The 24,034-nt window shown below is 38.0% G+C and overlaps 1 protein-coding gene across 5 annotated transcripts in view; it reads right to left on the bottom strand.

Annotated features, from left to right (window-relative positions):
- pspc1 (paraspeckle component 1) overlaps positions 1-24,034 on the bottom strand; it is a 39,401-nt gene that overhangs the window by 8,896 nt on the left and 6,471 nt on the right. Inside the window, exons 3-6 of one of the 5 annotated variants that reach the window (XR_012367997.1) lie at positions 23,198-23,293; positions 22,902-23,098; positions 16,328-16,425; positions 15,714-15,736 (exon numbers count right to left, since the gene is read on the bottom strand). Coding sequence is in view for 3 of the 5 variants with exons in the window: in XM_055205265.2 (XP_055061240.2) it covers positions 2,384-2,468; positions 22,902-23,098; positions 23,198-23,293 (378 nt within the window). In the remaining 2 variants the exon portion in view is untranslated. Of the gene's footprint in view, positions 1-2,383; positions 2,469-15,632; positions 16,438-22,901; positions 23,099-23,197; positions 23,294-24,034 lie in introns of those variants that run through there. The other 4 variants (XM_055205265.2, XM_073863697.1, XM_073863696.1 and 1 more) reach the window with 4 other exon arrangements.

Below are 24,034 nucleotides of genomic sequence, written 5' to 3'. Positions count from 1 at the left end.
ATATGCTTCTCATTTCATTTGCGTAAATACATTTGACCAGCACTAAATCCAACTGATCTTAATGGGTAATCACTGAACCATTTGGTAAACCTATATATTTTCATTTCAGCAATATACAGTATATGGATTTTGAGAACTACAGAAATAAAATGTGTGTTTGTACAAACATATAAATTATGTGTAACCACACATGATAAAATACTCTTTATTGCTAATTGATTTTACATAGTGGTAACAACAACTGGTCATTACTGTACAGTAGATATACTGTAAAAGTGGGGGTGTAAACACTGGCAATTTCTTTCAACATGGAGCAGGACAGACAGCAAGAAGATCTTGTGGACAAGGGATCTGTCAGGGAGGTGGGCATAGACCTCAAAGAGGTGGACAAAAATCTACGGCCAAATGCTCAAGACAGGCTTGATCCAAATTACAGTAATGTTATGTGTGCACTAAATGTTATGTTCTCATTCAGTTACATTACAGAAAGTATAGCTATGTTACAATTATATCTGAAAAATAAAAACTACTGTAATTTGCTCAAATGATTTGTAGAGGATGTCTTCATTGATCCTTCACTTGATTACACATAGGATGGATATTTTGGAAATGATAGATTATGTAAGTAACGTAAGTGTATTGCCTAATATGAAACTGTGTAATATGTATTTTTTAGTACTGTAGCATATTAATTTCAGGACTTTTAAGTCTGATTTGAAACATGTATCTTGCAATGTTTGCTGTTGGATGAAGTGATTGTTAAAATTACTAAACTGAAAGAAGATCATACTGTTGTGTTTCGGTGATTAAACCAAATGTTCTCATTACATATTACAATAATCTTGTATTTGAAACAATGATAATGTGGACTGAAAACATGTGCAACTCACTGAAAGCATTAAATCAGGTTTTGAAAGAATGACTAGCTGTGTTACAAGTGTGATCAGTTTGGATTTTTGTACTAAGAGTTTTGAAAATGTACACCTCACTTGTGAAAATAGTACCAAAGCGAACAAAAAAAACCGTAAAGAAAACTTAATTCTGTATGTTCAGTCTGTATGATAAGTGAATAAAAAGCTTTTGTTTTTATGTGACTGAAGTTAATTATTTTGTTTACAACACCAGAATAATTTATTTTTTAAATCATTTAAAAATGTTATTTAAAAAATCCCAAATAATAAATATTAATTGAAGTAACACATAAAACATTGAGTAAATACTTAAATTTTAATTGACAGAGTCTTTGCTGTAAGTTTTTAAAGATTCAACTGATTAAAACATTTTAGTTGAATGAACTATAAAGCTAATTGAGCAAACATACTTTTTTATATTTGAGTCAAGTTTGGGCCAACTAAAAAACATCAATCCAGGTAACACTTTGGAGACAGAAATTGAGTGAACGTAAAATTTCTGTGGAACTAGTTACTAAAAAATTATTCGTTGAGCCAACAATTTATTTTTTACAGTGTATGAACATACTATACAAATGGATTAAGTAAAAGTGTATGTATACTATAGGCATATGAACATCATTTACACTAGTGCAATGGACAGTAAAGTGCATAGAAAATATTTTAGTGTGCAAATGGATTACTCAGTAATCTTATGATCATACTAATTATAAGTTCTGTTTTGCTTATTAGGGAGTTTTGCTGTCGGCGGACTCATGTGCTTTTGAATGTGAATGAGACTACATTTGATCTTTTTGGGGTAATTTTTCAGCAAAAAGAATTGTGATTAATTGGAATTAAATTACACCTGTAAAAAAATTATGATTTAGTTTTAGACTGGGTTGACTACTTTAGATATAGATATAATATACCCCATGGTATTTTTTTTTATTTTAAGTCATTTTGCACACTCAGAAGAAAACGTACACAAGCTGTCACTGGTAACCTTTTCAAATAGTATACCTTTGTACATAGAGTGCATATTAGTACCTTATAGGTACACTGTAAAGAAAATATGCAGCATTTTTGTCAAATCAACACACTTTAGTTTAAAAACTTGAGTTGAAAATGTAGTCATTTACTTGAATTTATAAGTTGTCACCTTTTATTAGGCCAAAATTTAAAACAGTAGGTTGAATTGACTTGTAAAACCAAGTTGTTTTAACTACATGCTGCATTTTTTTTTACAGTGATATGTACCTAAATTGTACACATTAGGACATTTTAAAGCCTACTGCCCCAGTGACAGCTTTTGTAGCATTTCTTCTGAGTGTAGGGCCCAGAAATTACTCAAGTCCTGCCCTGCTTGGACCCTAATAAAAGGAATATGAAAATTCTATCAAATACAAAAGGGTTCCAGAACTTCATGCTAGGAACCCTAATTAATATCATTAGTATCAAGTTGTGGGGCCTCCTCAAAGTCACAATCACACCTTAGCTCAATCTGCTTGCGTTTCTGCAGCTCCTGATTTCTTAGCTCCTCCAAGCAACGAAGCTCCTCTTGACGTCTCATGAGATCTGTTCAAAATTCATAGAAATATTGTCTGATTATTACATAATTTATGTTAATAAAAAGTGCTGGAATTGTGATACGCCTTAACTATGTAAAACGTCTAAGCAAGTTAGCAAACGTTTAGGAAATCTATGAAATATTGATAACACTTTAACTTTTGTTAATGAACGACCTTACTGTTAATTAATGCCCACACTTTAATGCATCAGGTAACAAACCAACAAAACATATTATCCCTGCATTTATTAATCCAGTGGTTCATAAACTGCGACAAGTGTACTGTCAGATGAATGCTGTAGAGAGTATTGTAAAAATATCCTGTGAAATTGCTGTTAATTTACGGCTGAAATTTAACAGTATGATCCTGTTATGCTCAAAAACAGTGCATTAATTTTTTTTACATTTGGCAAAATCATGTAGACGTTATTTAACAGTATTTTGCAGTATTTATACACTAAAGCAAAACATTAAAACATTACCATGTTTTAAAAAACTTATTAGGATAAATGTATCTAGATTATCTGTTATATATAAAATCAATCTTAGGCCATGTTTACATTAGAGCATTTGCGTTTTAAAACGGCACTTTAAAATGAAAACGATCCTCGTTTATATTGGCATTTTTAAAAGAATCTTCATCCACACTATACACCACCATAAACGCATGAAACATGACCAATCACGTAACTGGGCATGCGCATATAAGTGTAAAATAACTTATTACTCTAATAATAGCTTACCTTTGCACGTTTACGCAGCCTAGGGGTGTGTGATATTGACAAAAAGTCATACATGGGTCCTTTGCTGGCAACTATAACAGACACTATTTTTGAACCTATAAAAATGTGTTTGGGAAAGTCTTATACTGTTCTATTTCCCCCCTACAACATTTTCATATGATTAATAGGTTAATTTTGATTTTATAACTAAACAGAAAGGTCTTTATGATTTAAAAAAAAGCATTCAAGTGAACAGTACTAAACATTAGCGAACTTGAAGCAAAAATAAATTTCAGCAAATGCAAACTTTAATCAAACATAGTAAGAGGTGAAGTATTGATTTAGCCTACCAGAAATGCTTATTGCATTAATTTTTAAAAGTGTGCGAGGTCCGTGCACGTCCTCCGCTAGCAACACACAAATAGCTAAAAACGCAAGCGCCTAAACGAGCATTATATTAATGACGTTGAGTTTATTGTTTTTATTAATTTATATTCACAAAACTAATCAACAAAACATCGATTAAAATTAAGAGACAAATTATCTGAAACGAAATTCATTTTAAAGTAGCAAACAAAACTTACATTAAACTGGAAAATAATGTCTGACCCATTACAATTCTCCCTTCATATTGGCCTTTACAACGCCTATATTGTGTTTAAAATTACAGTCTATCTTTCGTAAGCTAACTAAATTTAAACGGTAACACTTTACAATAAGGTTCATTAGTTAACATTAGTTAACTACATTAATTAACATGAAATAATAATGAACTGCACTTATACAGCATTTATTAATCTTTGTTAATGTTAATTTCAACAATTACTAATACTTTATTCAAATCTTGTCAACGTTAGTTAATGCACTCTGAACTCTTAATTTCTATTAACTATCATTAACAAAGATTAATAAATACTGTAACAAATGTATTGCTCATGGTTTCTTCACGTTAGTTAATACATTAACTAATGTTAACTAATGAACCTTATTGTAAAGTGTTACCATTCAAACAGAACATAAACATTATACTGTTCTAGCTCCCCCTACAACATATTAATATGATTAATAGGTTAATTTAGATTTTATAACTAAACAGAAAGGTCTTTATGATTTAAAAAGAAAGCATTCTAAACAGTAGTGAGCTTGAAGCAAAAATACATTTTAGCAAATGCAAACTTCAATCAAACATATAGTAAGAAGTGAAGTATTGCTTTAGCCTACCAGAAATGCTTATTGCATTAATTTTTAAAAGTGTGCGAGGTCCGTGCACGTCCTCCGCTAGCAACACACAAATAGCTAAAAGCCAAGCGCCTAAACGAGCATTATATTAATGACGTTGAGTTTATTGTTTTTATTAATTTATATTCACAAAACTTGTCAACAAAGCATCGATTAAAATTAAGAGACCAATTATCTGAAACGAAATTCATTTTGAAGTAGCAAACAAAACTTACATTAAACTGGAAAATAATGTCTGACCCATTACAATTCTCCCTTCATATTGGCCTTTGAAACGCCTGTATGGCGTATAAAATTACAGTCTATCTTTAAATTTAAACAAAACATAAACACATTAAACCCAACAATACTCAAACATTAATATAAAACAGGCATTATCTATAAGGATACATGTTAAAACAATCCGATATAGCGTTTATAATAGCTGGTTGGTAGATGTTTACTATTTTTGGCAAAACCTCCATTGCAAACCAACATTTACATCAATAAAATAATTTTTACTTTGAAAATGATGCGCTGTCACATTAATATAAGCTGTTCGTTTACATAAGACTCCGTCTACGTTCATTTACACTCAGAGCAACGTCTAAGTTCTCAAACTAAAACAGGGTCTTCAGCGTTTGCGAACGAATCCGTTTATGAGGGTCGAAAACGGTGATGTAGTGTAGATGAAAGGCGTAAACGTAGCAAAAGTAACGCGTTTTAAAGCATAAACGCATTAATGTAAACATAGCCTTAATTCTAGCATTTACGCTGTAATGTTTGTTTGGGATTTTTAAATGTACAGTGACGAACTCTGTCAGATTCAAATCAGCTGGCGCGCAGCGCACACACATATAGACGCACTGGAAGAGAGATTCTCGTTATAAAACAGATTCTTAAACAAGATTTTAAGCCCATTATGGGGTTTTACCGAACGTTAGAAGAGAAAAAATACGGACTTAAATCTGCTTTTTTGACACACAGTGAAGTCATTTATATTCACAAAGTAACGCGTTACTGTAATTCCACTACTTTTATCAGTAACGAGCATGTAACGAAGTATTTTTTTTAAATCAAGTAACGCAATTACAATTACTGAAATTTAAATGAGTTTGTTACCCGCGTTACTCTATTTTGTAAAAAAAATAACACTTACAGACAAGACATTTCTGATTTAACGTCGCATGAAATGAATCATTAAACTTCATCATGGCTGACAGTGCATATAGAATGAACATGAAAAATCTAAACGGGACAACATACCTTTGTTTAAAAATTGTGCGCAAGTCATAATCCATCCGGTCTCATGTTTGTAAATTTTCTTTGCCAAGCAATCCCAGTATGACATTAACTTGCATTTGTAGTCCACCAAAGCAATAAATCTGAGAAATGTTAATATATTCTTAGATGTTCACATCGGCCTTCATGGAAGAGAACGGTCCGCGATTGTTGTTTCCAGAAAAATATTCACACTGCACTGTACAGGCGTGTTAAAACTCCATAGTATGTATGAGTGCGCATTTAGTTTCAGTTACAGTTTCACTCGCCCCGTATCCGACAAAACAATCCACTCGCTCTGTGTCCATCGGACAAAACAATCCACGTACTCCGTTTTCTGATTAAATATCTTCCTTTCATCCTGTGTGTCATTTAAATCCAACAAAAAACATATACAAACACTATATGGCCAAAGAGCGCACTACCGCCGCAAGCTTCACAAGCTGTGTCCCAATTCCATGGCCGCGCCCTGCTAAGCATGCGACCTAAAAAGGTGAGCACTTGGTCTTTCAAGGTGGAAGCCTCAGAAGTTCGCAAAGAGAACTGAAATGAGACGGTCTAACCTCCGGAGGACCCATAATTTGCGTCAGCTGCTGCACGCCCACACCACACCTGTCAGCAGGACACAGCGGAGACGTTTCTGACTTATTAAAATACATATGGAATCAGAAAAATGATAATTTATTGTAGAAAATATAACACGTTGATACAATTGTCTCCAAATTCTTAAACAGACAATACACACATCTTAACACACTATATATTTTCAATGTAAACACAGAATATTTGTCTAAATGGTCTAAATGATATACATAAATAAACTAAGCTTGCATATTAAGATAATTTCTAACAAAAATATTCGGCTGAATCTAAAGCAAAAAAGGCTCCTACAGTACAGTATGTGATATATTAGAGTCTTGCGTGTAAAATAACCCATCCATATAATTTTATTGATTGACTGTTCAGTACTGTTCATATTTACATTTAAAAAGCAGACATAAAAGTAACTTAAAAGTTACTTTCCCTAGTAACTAATTACTTGAGATATACAGTAACTGTGTCATGACCTGATCTCTCTATTTCTTGTCTTATCCGAGTTTGAGGGATTAGGTTGTGACAGTACGTGTCTGCCCTGAGAGATTGTGTGACATGCCCTTCCGCGTTCCACGTTTCTCTCAGGGTTCGTGAATTGTTTCCCGCTCCCTTATGTTTGATTAAGCTCCAGGTGTATGTTGTTAGTTCTCCCTATTTAATACCCTTCTGTCCTGTCCTCCGTGCGTTGGTATTATTCTCTGTTCCCTTTCCAGATCCCTGTGTTTACTCTCTGTTCCAGGTCTCTTGTGTAAGTTTATGTAGTTAGTGTTTCCAAGTGTTAATGTTAGTTAGTTAGTTCTCGTGTCTGTTTATTGTTATGTTTTACCCCCTCGTGGGTGTTTTGGTTCTGTTTGTTTGTATGTATTAAAGTATTCTTTATTTTAGTCTGCGTTTGGGTTTTCCTTCGTCTTCCTAGTGTACCAGCCGTGACAGAATACCAATGCCAATACTAAACCCAGCGGACTATGGATCTGAACCCAAATATTGACTACGAGGCTTTTCGTGGTACTAGACTGGTTCGACGCGGGGGAAGCAACGCGTGGAGAGGTGCCACGTCCAGAGGGGCATTCCAGGGAGGAAGGACCTCTTTTCCAGCCCTTCTGGCAACCATCCCGGAGCGTCGGCGAGTGGGAGTGTTCTCTACAGACACGGCATTCTCGTCTCTGCCACCGGTGTCCTGTCCACCCGACAGTCTCAGGGGGAAACGTGAGAGACATGCCTCCTGGGACTCGGCGTCGGGTGGCTCAGCTTCGGAGTTGGGTGGTCCGGCCGTGCTGTCTCCCACTCCTTCGGCGCTTTCCGCTCCTTGTCCCAGACGGAAGACGAGGAGGAAGAACACCTCTCCCGTGCAGCCGGTACCATCTACTTCCCCCAAGTCTCCAGAGTCGCCGGCGCGTCCTGTGTCGCCGGCGCGTCCTGTGTCGCCGGCGCGTCCTGTGTCGCCGGCGCGTCCTGTGTCGCCGGCGCGTCCTGTGTCGCCGGCGCGTCCTGTGTCGCCGGTGCGTCCGATGGATGTGCAAGAATCCGTCCTTTCCGGCGGATCGGAACTGTGTTGCCCGGTTCAGTCTTCGTCTCCTGTGCCCCCTGTGCTTCCTGTTTCTGAGTTCCCTGTACCTCCTGTGTCCCCGGTGTTCCCTCGTCAGTCCCCTCCCGTTGTGGTGAACTCTTGTCCCTCCCTCCGGACTCCCCCATCTGTCACCACCACCACCAAAAGAACTCATAAAACTGTAAGGACACAAACTGACTCTCATTATTCAAACTTTGCCGTAACTCCCCCTCCTCTTCCATGTATTTTATTTTTGTTAGCTCATCCCAACCCTGTTGTTATGTTGTCTTGTTTACCATTGATTTTGGTTTCATTGTTTTCTTGGTTTTTGTCTCACTTTAGGTCCTGTGTTTAGTGTCTCCTCCTGAGGGCGTCTAGTATCCGCCCTTGGGGGGAGGGTACTGTCATGACCTGATCTCTCTATTTCTTGTCTTATCCGAGTTTGAGGGATTAGGTTGTGACAGTACGTGTCTGCCCTGAGAGATTGTGTGACATGCCCTTCCGCGTTCCACGTTTCTCTCAGGGTTCGTGAATTGTTTCCCGCTCCCTTATGTTTGATTAAGCTCCAGGTGTATGTTGTTAGTTCTCCCTATTTAATACCCTTCTGTCCTGTCCTCCGTGCGTTGGTATTATTCTCTGTTCCCTTTCCAGATCCCTGTGTTTACTCTCTGTTCCAGGTCTCTCGTGTAAGTTTATGTAGTTAGTGTTTCCAAGTGTTAATGTTAGTTAGTTAGTTCTCGTGTCTGTTTATTGTTATGTTTTACCCCCTCGTGGGTGTTTTGGTTCTGTTTGTTTGTATGTATTAAAGTATTCTTTATTTTAGTCTGCGTTTGGGTTTTCCTTCGTCTTCCTAGTGTACCAGCCGTGACAAACTGGTAGAGTAATTCAATTACTTTTAAAAGAAGTAACTAGTAACTGTAACTAATTACTAATTTTCAGTAACTTGCCCAACACTGTTAATAATACATCTAATATGACGAGTCGCTTATTGCGCCGTCATCACTAGGGTGTTGTTAATAGCACGTGATCGCAGGTGAGACAGAAACGGCACACATTGCCTTCTGTGTTTAAATGTTAAAGACACACTATGCAGTTATTTTACCTTAATATAACAGCTTCAAAGTCATTTCGATGGTAAACGAAGTCATAGTATGGCGAATCATCCGCCTGTTGAAGCTCGGGGAGGACGCCGCTAGCAAAACCACCAATGCCAGCTTGAGAGAACCGCCCCTGACAAATCTCGCGAGAATCACGACCTGCTTTACGGCAACGACGTCACACACGTTAGGCTTGTTCGACTTCATGCAGCGCTGCAAGAACCGGCAGTCGGATGACGTAAAAGTACCGCGAGAATGATCCGAGACGGCACTTTGACGTCATCCGGCTGTCGGTTCCTGCAGCGCTGCATGAAGTCAAACAAGCCTATAACAACAACTGCACGCACGCATTTGAGACGTAATGCTCGATGAGGGAAACAGCTAAGAAAACCCGTTCGGAAGAGTAGAAACGAAAAAGAGAATCTGACCGAGTTAGGAACCGGACAAGAGTCCCACTCGGTCAGGTTTTTACTCGTTGGCGTGAGCTAATAGACAGCACTGGATGTAAAAGGGATGCTGATCTGGCGATCTTGTTGATGGACAAGTAAGTAAATCTCTTATTTGTAAATTTGTTTGCGGTCTATGTTGTATGTGGTTGCGCTTGCTTGTAGTGTGTATTTTTTTACTATGCTGTTCATTCATCCAGTGTTGATAATTAGACCAGTAAAATAACTTCAACATGGGTCTAGCTAGCTTACGATCATAAGAGCATTTAGCAGACTTGCTAACAAACACTCGTTTCTCTTACATGTTTTTTTTGCCATCTAAACTCAAGTGTTGTGTTGTGATGTGTACGTAGTCATTTGTCTAATTTCGATTTCTTATGGCCAACGAATAACGGCCAATGTTATGAAATAATGCAACGTATACAAATAACTTTGTCAATGCATTTTGTAATGTTTGCAATTAAAAAACAAATGAAATTATACAGTAGACATAATGTTAGACTATAGACTGTTTACTTGTGATTAAGCTGCAATCTTGTAAAAACGTAATAAGCCAGCAAACGCGGTAGGCCACTTTTTTATTATATGCCTACTCTACACTTGGCATAAACTTATTATTATCCTATTACCATCATCTGTAGTTTAGTAAACATGCAGTAGCCTAATATTTGTATGAAATTGTGAAACATTCCCTAGTCATTATCTTCGGAGTCCATCTCTGCATATTCACGCCCAACACTATCCTTACAGGTACATACATAGTGGGGGTGCGAAATTACGACAGTTGCAAGTTTTCCCCAGTGACTCTAGGGGTCGCTGTTTGACAAAAACGTCAAACTGCATGGAATGCCTTTAACAAACTGATATTTTTGCGAAAAAACTTGAAGACAGTGGCATAGAATATAAAAAGTAACCCAGTGTTCTAAGCTATTGTATGTTCATTTTGAAGTGCACAGTAAAGTTGGTACATGCAGTATAATACAAGTTCTCTTAAGTGAAAATGATGATTTTGACAGAAAAAAATGGATTAGGTTTTTATTTTTGCAAAGAAGCCTGTTGTGACCAAAGTGTACCGAAACCGTGACCCTAAAACCGTAATACGCACCGACTGTGAGTAATTTATTTAACAGGGTGTTGCTGTTGCTGAAATTTACAGTTGTTTGCCATTTTTGTAAAACAGCAAACAACTGCACAACTTCTAACAACACAATTTTTAACAGTGGGAAGCAATACATGTTGTAGGATAATTCACACTAATATGACAAAGGACAACAAATTCTGATGATTTGACTATTTGCAAACAGTTGCCAAGACATCAAGGCAAGCACCCCTGGCAAAACCATGTAGCCGAGCACAACATACTTGTAGCAGAAAAACTTTTTACTTGTCTCGTATGAACAAAAACATACATCCTATTTTTCATCTTATTGACCTCAAAATGCAGATCTTGTGAATGTAAATGCATTTTGCAAAATACCTGGGGTCCCCTGTTCAAATTAAGGTTTATTTATAAGTGATGGTTGCAGACAGAAAGTATTCTCGTTGCTTCATGAAATTAAGTTTGAACCACAGCAGACACATATGCTGCGTCCAAAACCACCTACTTCCATACTATATAGTAGGCGAAAAGCAGTAGGTGAGGCGAGTAGTATGTCAGAATACGTAGTATTCCAAAAACAGTATGCGAAAAGTACCCGGATGACCTACTACTTTCGGTTAGATTTCAAAGTGTGCATGCGATCAGGCTTGCCAACTGTCCTGGATTAGCCAGGACGTCCCGTATTTATTTAAGCCTAATTTATTTGTCCCGTACGGGACGACCCACGTCCAGTTTTTTGACTGCTATGCTTGATCTAACCAGTGACTGATACAACAGACTTCCACATCATTTGGAGCCACAACGACAGGGAGATAACATCAAAATCCCGCAAGGGAGATTCGAGAAATCCTACAGAAGCCACTATCGAAATGCCCTCGCGGTACTTTGATTTCATCCAGTGTCAGTCCTTGCGGTGCCACAAGCAGCAGCAGTGCTGATCACGACACCTTTTATCCAATCACAGATACCCAGCACATTCAGTAGACGTTTAAGAGGGTCAAATAATACGATTATGTTTGCTTTTTTATATAGTCCATTACTTAGCTGTTTGTATAAGATCGGCATAGTTACAAAATTTGGTCTCAATTCTGAAGAGATCGCGGATCCAGACCTGCCTAAACCGTATCAATCAGAAGGATTTAATCATTTTCAACTTTACTAGGACATTTTGGCGCTTCTGATTCACTGTAAGTGTGTTTTAATTTATGTTTTTGATGTTGACTCTGTAAGACCACTTCTTATAGAATCTATGTTAGTTTAGTTTGTCCCAAGATGAAAATGAAGGGGATAACGTTTTATTTACCTTTAGTGCGGGAGTCACAAGTGTTTTGTTTTAGACAGGTAAAGTTAACTTAATGGTTCAAAAGTAGCCCTAGGGTGGGTTGCACCAACAAGGATTAGGCCTAAATCTGGTTTAAATTTAGTAATTCTGTTGCACCAAACTTTAAACCTGTTTAAAAATAATCAGGTTTTCATTTAAACTGCCATTTTGATCCAAGTTTAAATTTTACAGTAAACCTTGATTATCTTTAATTCTGGCTGCGTTTACATTTTGCATTAACATGCGATCTCGGTGATCCGTTCACGCAGATCCGATCATCCGTATATCAGGACACGGCGCGTTTACATTTGTCACATAAATGTGGCTTCTGTATCTGGATGTGTGATCGGATCCCGTTCAGGGAGACGCGCGCTGGGTGGACAGCTGTCAATCACAGATGGCTACAGCTGTCTTTAGCCACATAATTTAGGGTTGTCGCGGTATACGCAATCCAGTATTGTACGGTGTTACTGAGAAGCAAACAGCAGAGAATAACTAGCAAACCCACAAACAGTGATGTTCACATTTTAAGCTTTATTTTTTTTAGCTTTAAGGCTTTATCCGCGCCAGGATGCACGTTTCAGCCAACGTTACCTGAACTTGACTTTCATCCACATGCTTTCCATGAACAACAAAATCCGTGTAAAACATTAGGGTGACCATCCCGACGTTGTAGTCTGCCTGAATTTATACGTTTTTGATTTATGATTTAGGAAATTAACATGATTTAACTAAAACAGCTAACAATTTCCTATATTTCCTGTTCATGTCTCCCTCTATAGTGCGTATAGTAATGTAATTTACAAACACATTTATAAGTAACTTACTTTGTATAAAACCAACACTGAATAAATGTATTTGGTTAATGTTATTATGGTTTGTACGTGTTTTTTCAAGTAACTTAAAATGTGTTACCTGACTGACCAGAAAGAAGCGCAACATTCACGTTGATATGTCGCCATGGAAACTCAAACATTATAACGATCAATTCTGCCATTAAATATTTAATATTTAAATATTATCACTCCATAAATAGTGGAAACATGTTAAACATATGCCTGAATAACTTAAATACAGTCAGTGTTAAAATGCTTTTGTATATCGATTTATTTCAAGATACGTTTAAACTAGCTAGCATTTCTCCACAAATATAAATTTGTGCATCTCTCACCTGCTCTCCATGACATAACGTCATTTATTTTTGACAGCTGTCAGTGAGTAGAGATGATAGTGGGCGGGGTTTTGTGTGACGTTGGCCTGCAAATGCAGATATGATGGCTGGATTGCGTTTACATTACACTGAGATCCGAGGAATGATAAGGTCCTCGACTACCTCTGCATCAGTACACACGGATCGGATAACATTCCGAACACAAACGCGTTTACACTTGTCTTTTCAATGTGTATGTGGACAAACTTTAGGATACAGGTCGCATGTTAATGCCAAGTGTAAACGCAGCCTCTGTTGCTCTATTACTTTAAACTTTGTTTTAAATCTCAGTGAGGGATTAACTTTAAACTTGCATATGAGGATGTTTAAATATGTTTTTTTTACAATTAAATGTCTGGCTAAATGATTAGAAACACGTACCCCGAGCGTTGTGGCGCTATTCAAAGATGCATTTATTATAACGTCTCAACAAAGTGAGTTTGGCAGCTCAAAAAGATTATTAACAGCACCGGTGACAGCTACCGACGCTTGTATGTGCTTTTCCTCTGTCATGCGCGCTCCAGTCAGACGAAGGGCAGTGAATGAACGGACTCATGGTGGCGCTTCATGACAAATGCGTTGACACATCTTGTTCATTATATCACAATATCTGAGCTTGGCGATATTTCCTGTCACAATATTTCCTGATCTGTTAATCAATACAATTGTTTTAAAAGATTGTCAAATGTTTTTATTTGAATCAGACCTTTAGATTAGCCTACCGGTGTATGTAGGTGATTTATAATAAAAGAATTACATTACCTTTGCTTGCATAAACTGTTTATTTCCTTTTTGAATGACAACGTCAACATTGTTGCTGTTTAATTACACCAGAAAATTCCACAATGCGGACAAAATAAATCACAGATGAAGGGTTTAATACATAATCGAAGATTTGTTAATCTGTGTTTAAATTTAACTGGTGCAACCCAACTCGAATTAAAATTAAACTGAGATCAACAAACCCTAGATTAGCTCTAAACTCTGCTTAATTTAATCCTTGTTGGTGCAACCTACCCCTACTGTGTTAAAAGTAGGCTACCTGCTGTAAATTAACAAACTATTAATAAACCTACCATGTATGTTTCCAGGGCATAAGAGTTTTAAACTAATATTTAATTATGAGATTAGCTATCATTTTGACAAATGGCTTAAATACACTGTATACAAAACCATGCTGCGACCGGCCACATTTTGTCCCGTATTTCAGAGTGAGAAATTTGTCAACCCTACACGCGATGGACACTTCGTATGCACACTTTGGTATCCCATGATGTGGTATCCCATGATGTGTGCATATTACGAAGTGTCCTTGATGCCCCAGGAGCGGAGTTATGCAACGAAGAAGAAAGGTGAAAGCAGCGATGCAGCCGTTTTCGCACTGGTATGACATGACGTGATGACGACGTACAGTCAGGTCCATAAATATTGGGACAGAGGCACATTTTGTGTTATTTAAACTGTTTAACAAAATGTATTCCAGTTACAGTCATATTATGAATATTGGCTTACAGTGCACACTCTCAGTGCTTTATTTTGAGGGTATTCACATCCAAATTGGCTAAAGGATTTAGGAATTACAGCTGTTTAATATGTAGCTCCCCCTTTTTAAAGGGGTCAAAAGTAATGGGACAGTTGACTTAAAAGCTGTTTTATGGACAGGTATTGTCTATTTGTTAAATAATTTCCTCATAAATGACAGATGTTAAAGGTCAGGGGCCTGATGTATAAACGTTGTGTATGCACAAAACGGCGTAGAAATATGCGTACACAATTTTCCACACACATATTGGGATTTATAAAAAATAAACTTGGCATAAATAAGTGCGCACCGTACGGATGCTCTCCACTGTGCGTACGCACTCTTTTTGAGCGGAGTGAAAGAACACAAACTCTGTTCTTGTTTTTATACACATTTCGTTTTTATACGGTATACCTGTCTCATTCATGAAGATCAGCACTCAAATTGCATCTAGGAGTCGCACCATTTAACAGATGAAAAGTATTGAAAAGACGAAGCCTCTACTGTGAATCTGTCATGAGCGTGTCTGCGTGTTTGAAACGCAAAAGTATATGAATAAGTCTTTTTTTCACTCATCAAACCCTAAAGGCTAATGTTTCATGTATTTGAGGAATGATAAGAAGTTTGTTAGTCTTTATCATCTAATCATAGAAAAAACTGTAAAAAATTTGTTTTAATTTTAGTAGGCCAAATGTGCTCTATTTTTTTGTGATTTTAATATGATTCTAAACGTGACATAACAAAAATCAGCATACTTTAATCAAAAATCAATGTTAAAACATCCTTGAAGCTTAAGGAGAATGACACATTTAATATTTTACAAATGTTTTTATTTACAACTCACGGAAACGCCTGGAAGTGTTGTGAAGCATGAAACTGAAATAAAAAATAACAAGAGACAGACAGAAATGAAAAATAATAATAATAATAATAATAATAATAATAATAATAATAATAATAAAATATATATATATATATATATATATATATATATATATATATATATATATATATATATATATATATATATATATATATATATATATATATATATATATATATATATATATATATATATATATATATATATATAGCCAATGTTCGCGAAAGCTTCGTGCGACAGAGCCACTTTGTCCTCAGCTGGCGTCTGTGCAAGGTTGACAATGACGGGCCATTGTCTATGGCAGTGAGTGCTCCACCAAAGTGCCCAGAACCATTGCCTGAAAGTAAATTTCAATCATTAAAATATAACCTTGCAAACCATCATACATAGGACTAATATGATAAAACAACGTGTCTCCATACTGTATGGCTGATATGCAGTAAATATCAACATACATTTCTGTTCAATAATTATAATAATAATCCATTTTATATGTAGGGGTCCTTACATTGAATAAACAATCTCAAAAGTGCTAGTGTTCATAATGTAAATTCAACTAACAACACAATGTAAAGATTTCATTGACAGACTTTGAAGCAAAATGTAGCCCTTATTACAAGCGCGCAGCACAGCCACCGTAATGAAGTTACTCAGGGTAACGTTAGCTCAGAATTCGAGTAGTAGCCGTATATCTCGGAACTCAGGGCAGAGCACCCGGGTAACGATAAGCCTAGCTAGCAATCGTCATGCTAAGTTAGCTATCATTAGTCATTTTGCTCGAAGCATAGGCAAACTTTATGCAAGGTCTACGTTTGTGCATTACTCGGCGTTGACTCGTTCCTAAAAATACAATATAAGTGGTAGCTAACGCTAATTTAAATCAAGCAAACAAATAGTTGTTGTTTTTGCTCCAAAAAAGTTGACTTACCTTGAATAAGGTGGTTCCTTCACGGTAAAAGTGTCCATCAGACTCGCGTGGTAGCCAGTTGTGTCTCTCATCCAAAGGACCGCGCTGTCTTCAAGATTCTGGAGGATGTGCTAAGATTCCGATTGTCCCAGAGAAATGTCAATTATAAGAATTATCCAATAATGTTTGGCAATTCTAGCCCGCATGGCATCAGAAAAAGGGCAGCCTCCCGACTCCCACCACCTCAAAAAATTCTACGCGATTCACGTGAATGACCCAATTGACCAAGAAAACGGCGATTGTCGCCGAAAAGCGAGAAGTTTGCAGGTCTGCTTATGACTGCGCCACGTAATACATCATTGTCTTTATGTTTTATTACGGGAAACACTTAATGCGAAAATGTATTTGCTGGGCTCGTCTCCTTGCCTATAGCACCCTATTATCTATACGGTATGTAATATTGCAGTCTTAATGCATTAAGTCGCGTTCAATTGTATAATTGATGCATTTGCCGCCTGAGATAAAGACGAACATGACCCGAAACGATCTCCACCATCCGCTGGTCAAAAACCTTTCTTAGAGATTTTGGTCCATATTGACATGATAGCGTCACACAGCTGCTGCAGTTTGTCGCCTGCACATCCATGATGCGAATCTCCCGTTCCACCAAACCCCAAAGATGCTCCATTGGATTGAGATCTGTTACTGTGGAGGCCATTTGAGTACAGTGAACTCATTGTCATGTTCAAGAAACCAGTCTGAGATGATTTGTGCTTTATGACATGGCACGTTATCCTGCTGGAAGTAGCCATCAGAAGATGGGTACACTGTGATCAAAAAGGGATGGACATGGTCAGCAACAATACTCAGGTAGGCTGTGGCGTTGACACGATGCTCATTTAATACTAATGGGCCCAAAGTGTGCCAAGAAAATATACACCACACCATTACACCACCACCAGCAGCCTGAGCCATTGATGGACCCATATTTTCATGTTGTTGACACCAAATTTTCTCTCTACCATCTGAATGTCGCAGCAGAAATCAAGACTCATCAGAACAGGCAACGTTTTTCCCACTACTTCCCATCTAATTTTGGTGAGCCTGTGCGAATTGTACCCGGTGTGGTCTTCTGCTGCTGTAGCCCATCCGCCTCAAGGTTCGACGTGTTGTGTGTTCAGAGATGCTCTTCTGCATACCTCGGTTGTAACGAGTGGTTATTTGAGTTACTGTTGCCTTTCTATCAGCTCGAACCAGTCTGGCCATTCTCCTCTGACCTCTGGCATCAACAAGGCATTTGTGCCCACAGAACTGCCGCTCACTGGATATTTTCTCTTTTTCTGACCATTCTCTGTAAATCCTACAGAGGGTTGTGCGTGAAAATCCCAGTAGATCAGCAGTTTCTGAAATGCTCAGACCAGCCCGTTTGGCACCAACAACCATGCCACGTTCAAAATCATTTAAAACATCTTTCTTCCCCATTCTGACGCTCGTTTGAACTTCAGCAGATCGTCTTGACCATGTCCACATGCCTAAATGCATTGAATTGCTGCCATGTGATTGGCTGTTTAGAAAATTGAGTTAACGGGCAGTTGGACAGGTGTACCTAATAAAGTGGCCGGTGAGTGTATATATATACAGGCATGAAAACGGGTCAGGGGTGAAAAAGGTGAGAAGGGCGCTCGAGGGGCGATGTGGCTTCTGATGGGGCCGCGAGGTGGGAGGACCCCCCAGAATAAATATTATGGCCTCATTAGGGAACATGCTGTAACTTGACTTATTTATTCTTCAGGCATGTGATTGGCCAAGGACAAAAAAGAAGGAAGGAACTCAACATCCCTCCATGTGCGCAGAAACAAAATGCACACCATGACATACGCAAAAAATACATTATGACCATTATTTCAATTATTTAATTCTTTTACATTGAAAATGTAAACATTTGACTAGTAACAGAAACCATGTTTAATTAAATGGGTTGATAAATGTGGAAAGCTGTAACAAGTAGCATTCCCATACTATTTTAAATCTGCAATAATTTTATTTTGCCATAATCTGACCATAAGTCGCAAGGCCATACAATTTTAAGTTGGCCTTGCAATGGGGTGGACCTGGAGGCCTATATCTAATTTCAAATGAATTAATTTTACAATATAGTACTGGTTAAATTAATTAAATTATGGTTTTTGAGTCATGGGTTGATTAATTTTCAGATAAGCAAAAAAGTGATGTGGGAAAATAAAATGACAAGCATATAAAATAGAAAAGAACAAAGTTACAAATAAAGTAAGAACTAACAGTATTGATTAGGTAGAAAAAACAGTATCAAATTAACATAACACTGTTTTTATTCTATAAATTAAATATAATTGATCTTTTTAAAGCTATAAAAGTGATTTTCCTTTTGTTTTTTGAAGTTTGATTAACATAATGACTCAAACATATGCATTTCTTATGAGACTAACTGTCCATTTAACAACGGAGAAGCGATCACTGACAAATGATAAACTGCACACTTATAATAAACGACTGTTTTTCTGAGAATACTTGCAGAGACTGTGGAATTACAATATAGTTTGTGCCTATATCTCCTGTCAAGCCCAAAAAATATGCGTTTGCTTTGCGTGATTTCTGAAATGCGCGTTGGGTGTGGGCTTTTGAGTTTGTGCGCGTATGCGCACTGAAAACAGTTCACTTTAGCATCTTTGTCGCTCAAATAGTCTAAAATCGCTTAAATGTTACTGTAAACTTCCTTATTAACTGTATTAGTAACAGTATGTTCTTATTACAGCATGTCATGCAATATTTTGCAGTTTCACCATATTTACATTTAAGTACTTACAGCCGTAGACCAATGTAACTTAGCGATGAGTACGTCCATAATTCGTTCCAATCCATTCCAACAAAAAATCTTTTAGGTCACTTTGCAGTGTCAGTCTGTGTAGATATGTTGTTTTAATTGGTTGATGCCTTACAATTCCACATTGATAGTTTTACAGCGTTTTGTGTTGACTTTACGTCCCGAAGGCAGTCGCTCTACGCATCTTCAACAAGCTTGTATGACGAAGAACACAGAAATGCGGATGACATCACAGTAGCGCGAGAGCCGTTCGAAAGCAGACTTCTGAATGGCTTCTCGATTTACTCTCGTGATACTTTGATGTCACCTGCCTGCCTGTCGGGTTTTGTAGCGCAGCATGAACTCAAACAAATCTAATGTGTGGGATGTTGGATGACAGCGAAGGGCGTGTCTACAAACAACGCGCGCATACCCCCCCTCCCCCCAAAAATGTTTTCTCATCGAATCTACATGATTCACGAGGGTCACCTATTTTGGCTTTAAAACGGCGAATTTCGCCGAAAGGTGAGGGATTTTCATGCCTGTATATAAATAAACATTTATTATATTTAAACTATATATATCAATTATGTAAACTTTTTTGCCGTATGGGTAGCGGTTTTTGGAAATGCAGGTTTCATTCGGACATCGACGATATTTTCCTTGCGTTTTGTAACGTCAATCCATTTTATTTTGTAACGTCAATCCACGATATGCAGACCACATTATGCCCAGTAAAACTTAGGGTTGTACGCTCCATATTTGGTAGAGTTGATCCGAATCCGATACCAGTATCAGAAAAGCGGCCGATACCACAAAAAATTATTGCAAAGGAATCGGCGAGTACTTGAAACAATGTACCGATCCGATACCATTTTCTTACTAAACCTAGTTGTGCCCGTTATAGCTAACGCTGCAAAGCGAAACTCATTTCTTCTTCGCTGCTCTGAATGCAAACACCAGGAAGTTACCTCATGCGTGACGCAACCACTGTTTACTTAGAGCGGCAAAGAAATGAAAGCATGCAGCCGTATGTCTGCTGTTTGTTAGTATTTCAGACTAATAAAACAAAACATCGACAGGTCTTAACGGAATCCGCGCCCGCAGATTTTGGCGGAGTACTCAACGGAGTTAATGCCCGTGATTGACAAGCACACATACCCCGCGCTTGAGCGCGTTTGTGAGTGACCAGTACTGTCATTGACAACAAGTACACATACATAGCCTCGCGCGTTTGTGAGCAGCATTGATAAGTACATAAACCCTGCGTGTGCTGTTTGCTGTGATTGTTTTTAATGATAAGAGCATGAACCGTTTGATATTTGAGATGAAATGTGTCAAAAAAAGCAGTTGGACATGTTACAGAGTATTTCTGTGCCGAATGCACTTCGCCAGGGTTCGTACAAATTTCGGAATTTTTTTTTTTTATTACATTTCTAACTGACGTTTCAGGGGTTTTCAATACGTATCACTTCTTTATATGGGCACTTCCCCCGGAAAACCACGCCCACCCGTCAATCAGCGGGAGACGCTAAACCTTGCAAGCAGCTTAACACGCCATTCAGCTTTGTTTAATTTCAAAAGTCAACAATGGCACGAAAGATGAAGTGTGTTTTTGGATGTAAGGAGAAGACATCCAGCCTTATGAAAACGATGGATATAGTTTATTATCCGGGGTAGCAGCGGAGTTTTGCGTGTGTGTTTGATGCAGTGTTTTTTCCCAACCGGGTCATGACGAGTTGCCCGCGGTAAGTAAGACTTCTGTCTTATGTTGGAAATAGTCGCGTGCATATTATATAAATGACACGAACATGTAGTGAATCATAAGTTAAAACAGTGTTGTATAGTGTTGCATGACTTGTACTCGCTCCTCCTGCGGTATAACTCCTCCTTCATTTTTTCGTACGTTATCGGAAAGATTCGGTAAAGCTAATCTTTCTTTTATAAATCTGATTAAACTAAAGACTCTTCAGAGATATAAAGGATGTCATACTACTCTATAGGTACTCCAGATTAACATCAGAAATGCAGAAACAGCGTGTGTTACAATACCCAGCCCTATCATGCACATTGCATGCTTTTCCTCGCATGGGGGTTTGTGGGCTTCACTTTACGGGAAGTAGTGTGAGGATTCCTTCTTGCATGCACATGGACTTAATGCGCGCCTCTTGGACTCCTAGCATCTGAAATAAATCCAGCGCGTCATAAGCAGCTGCACTTCTCTTTGTCTTACGTGTCATTTGTCCGAAGTCTAAACATAAACCAAAGTGGTAATCCTTACGTATTTGTTCAGTTTCTTGCGTTTCATGTGAGCTGAGGCAAACTATCCCTTTTGTTTCAAATATAACCCACTGCACAAAAATCCTCTCTCACTCTCGCGTAACTTACGTGCAAAGAGCTGCGCTCTGTCCAAAGTCAGATCACTAGGTAGTAAATAATCCTGTTTATGATATGCATTTCAAGGAGTCGTAGCAATACATCCCTTGTGTTAAAAATATAAATTGTGTTCCGCTGGACCGATGTTTTAAGGCACCTCTGAGAGTTTTTTTCCCTCACTTGGCAAGCCGACCGGACGTGACATGGGGGCGTGGCAGCATCAACGATCCCATTTTTTAATTCGAAGTTCGAGGTTGTGACTTAATTTCAATCAATTTCAATTTAAAATCGAAATTGTGACACCCTTAGCTCTTACATATACATGTAAAAAACTATGTACAGTATGTTTACTTACAACACAAGCAGCAAACTCTGACATAATATTAAATTGCGTGATTATAAACCCATCTTTACCCTGCTCGGGTTTAAACGACAGAAAAGGGACTCGCCCCAGGCCACCACCACAGTAGAGCTGTAATCAGGCCTTAAAAGTTAGGCCCGAAATGTCCGGAGCCCGACAGAATGCAGCCTGAACCGACCGTACATTTAGATTGACAGCTTTTTAAAAGCCCGAACCCGTTTACAGCCCGACATTATTTAAATGTGCGCAAACACACAGCTTTTGTCAAGAAATTTACACAGCTTTTAACATTATTTATTCATGACTAATGATCTACACGCCACTTGGAAGTTGAAACAAAGATATAAAATAAGTCATCTGTAACATTGTAACATCTCATTCTAAATAGGCTTATGCAATACACTATAACTAAGCCAATAAAATTATTATTTCCTAACGAATTAAATTAAGTTAATACATTCTGAATTAAGATGGGTATTTGGCAATAACGAAATTAAGAGAAAGGCTCCGCGGGATTTGCGTCGGCACTTCTCGCCATTACTGCCAACATTAGTCTATATCCTCTGTCTAAATTTTGTATTTAAGCCCGAGCCCGGCCCGAGCCCGTGTAAAATGTTAGAAATGAAGCCCGAACTCGCCCGAGCCCGTCGGGTTCCAACGGGTCCCGTCGGGTTCGGGCAAAGATCTTCAGCTCTACACCACAGAAAATCAGGACAGAAGCGATTGAAAGTGGACAAAAGCGACGGATTAAAAAAACAGGTGTAAATGAGAATGTGTCTTTCTTGTCCAGTTGTGAACCGATAGACAAAAACACATCTTAATAGCAGGTAAAAACAGCCCCTTACTAGCAACAGTTTTATTTTTATGTTAAATTAAAAAAAATCATAATTTTTATTTTAGCTGTTTGAAAATGAAAACTAAAGTAAACCAATAAAATGTTATATTTTGCATAAATCATGAAAAAAATAAGCCAATTCTTTTCAGAAACTCGTCAATAGGGTTGTGTAACTGCATGCTACCTTGTCTCATCATCATAAGCTGATGCTCATGTTTGACAGCCTCCATTTCAGCCTCCAGTTTCTTCTTGGCCTCTAGGATGTTTCGCTCTACGAGTTCCTTCTGCTGTTTCTCGATCTCATCCAGAGCCTTCCAACGTGTTGAGTACTCAAACTCAAAGGTGCCTGGCTCTGCAAAGTGTGGTGGGTGCTCCCTTTCCCTAAATTACACATACTGATTGTTAATTTGGTTAATCCACTGAGATCCTTTACTTTAAATATGGAACACAGATAAAAATGTCAATAGATTAATAACACACTTGTGATATTGTGCTGATTTCTGCAATAGCTTTTCTGGAAGCCCATCCTCATCATCAAACTGTTCTTTTGGCTCAAGAATGACTGGACGAGGAGACCTAATGAAAAAATGTAAACATGTTTTTGATTAGTGTCTGGTGACATAGTGCCAAGTTAAAGCTGCGGTCGGCAACTATTTTGATCATATTTTTTCATATTCACTGAAACCAACACTATGCTCCGATAGAACAACATAAATTAGACTATTTAAGAAAAAACCCTGCGCTTTTAGCTCCACCTAGAGCCAGTTATTTGTTTTGCAAAAATCCACCGCTCCCGGTTAATTTGGTCCAATTAGCGCAGGCCGGTTAATTTGGTCCAATCAGCGCAGGGCTGTGTAAAATCTGCCTGTCAATCACAGTACCTGCACGCGCCACAGATCCCCCCCTCCCCCTTACGCGCGTTACATTATCACGTGCATCCGCCTGAAGTTCACAAGCGTGTTGGATTGAACGCAGCGTAATGGCGAAGAGAACTTTCACTAACAAACTTCCGATTCCTCGGTTAACAACCAAAGCTAGGAAAACAACCAATGTAAAGAAGGAAACAAAGATAGAAAGCAACCGTGGCCGTAATTAAACTAGGATCAATATCGGACCAGCATTTGAAAGGTGGAGGAATCTATGAGATTTTAAAGGGTTCAAGCTGGATGCAGAGCTTGCCACATTTCTTCTCGACAGGTGCTTTATCAACCATTAATTGTGTTTCGGAGTGTTATGTAAGTAATCTAAGTATTCTTTCTTTCTTTCTTTTTTAATGCCATACCAGCTTCAAAGGCTATATTCATGGTAAGAATACAG

Source organism: Misgurnus anguillicaudatus, chromosome 3 (assembly GCF_027580225.2).
Source record: "Misgurnus anguillicaudatus chromosome 3, ASM2758022v2, whole genome shotgun sequence".
In the NCBI taxonomy this organism is placed as follows: Eukaryota; Metazoa; Chordata; class Actinopteri; order Cypriniformes; family Cobitidae; genus Misgurnus; species Misgurnus anguillicaudatus.
Note: the sequence above shows the minus strand (reverse complement) of the source record. Positions and strands in the feature narration are given on the sequence as shown.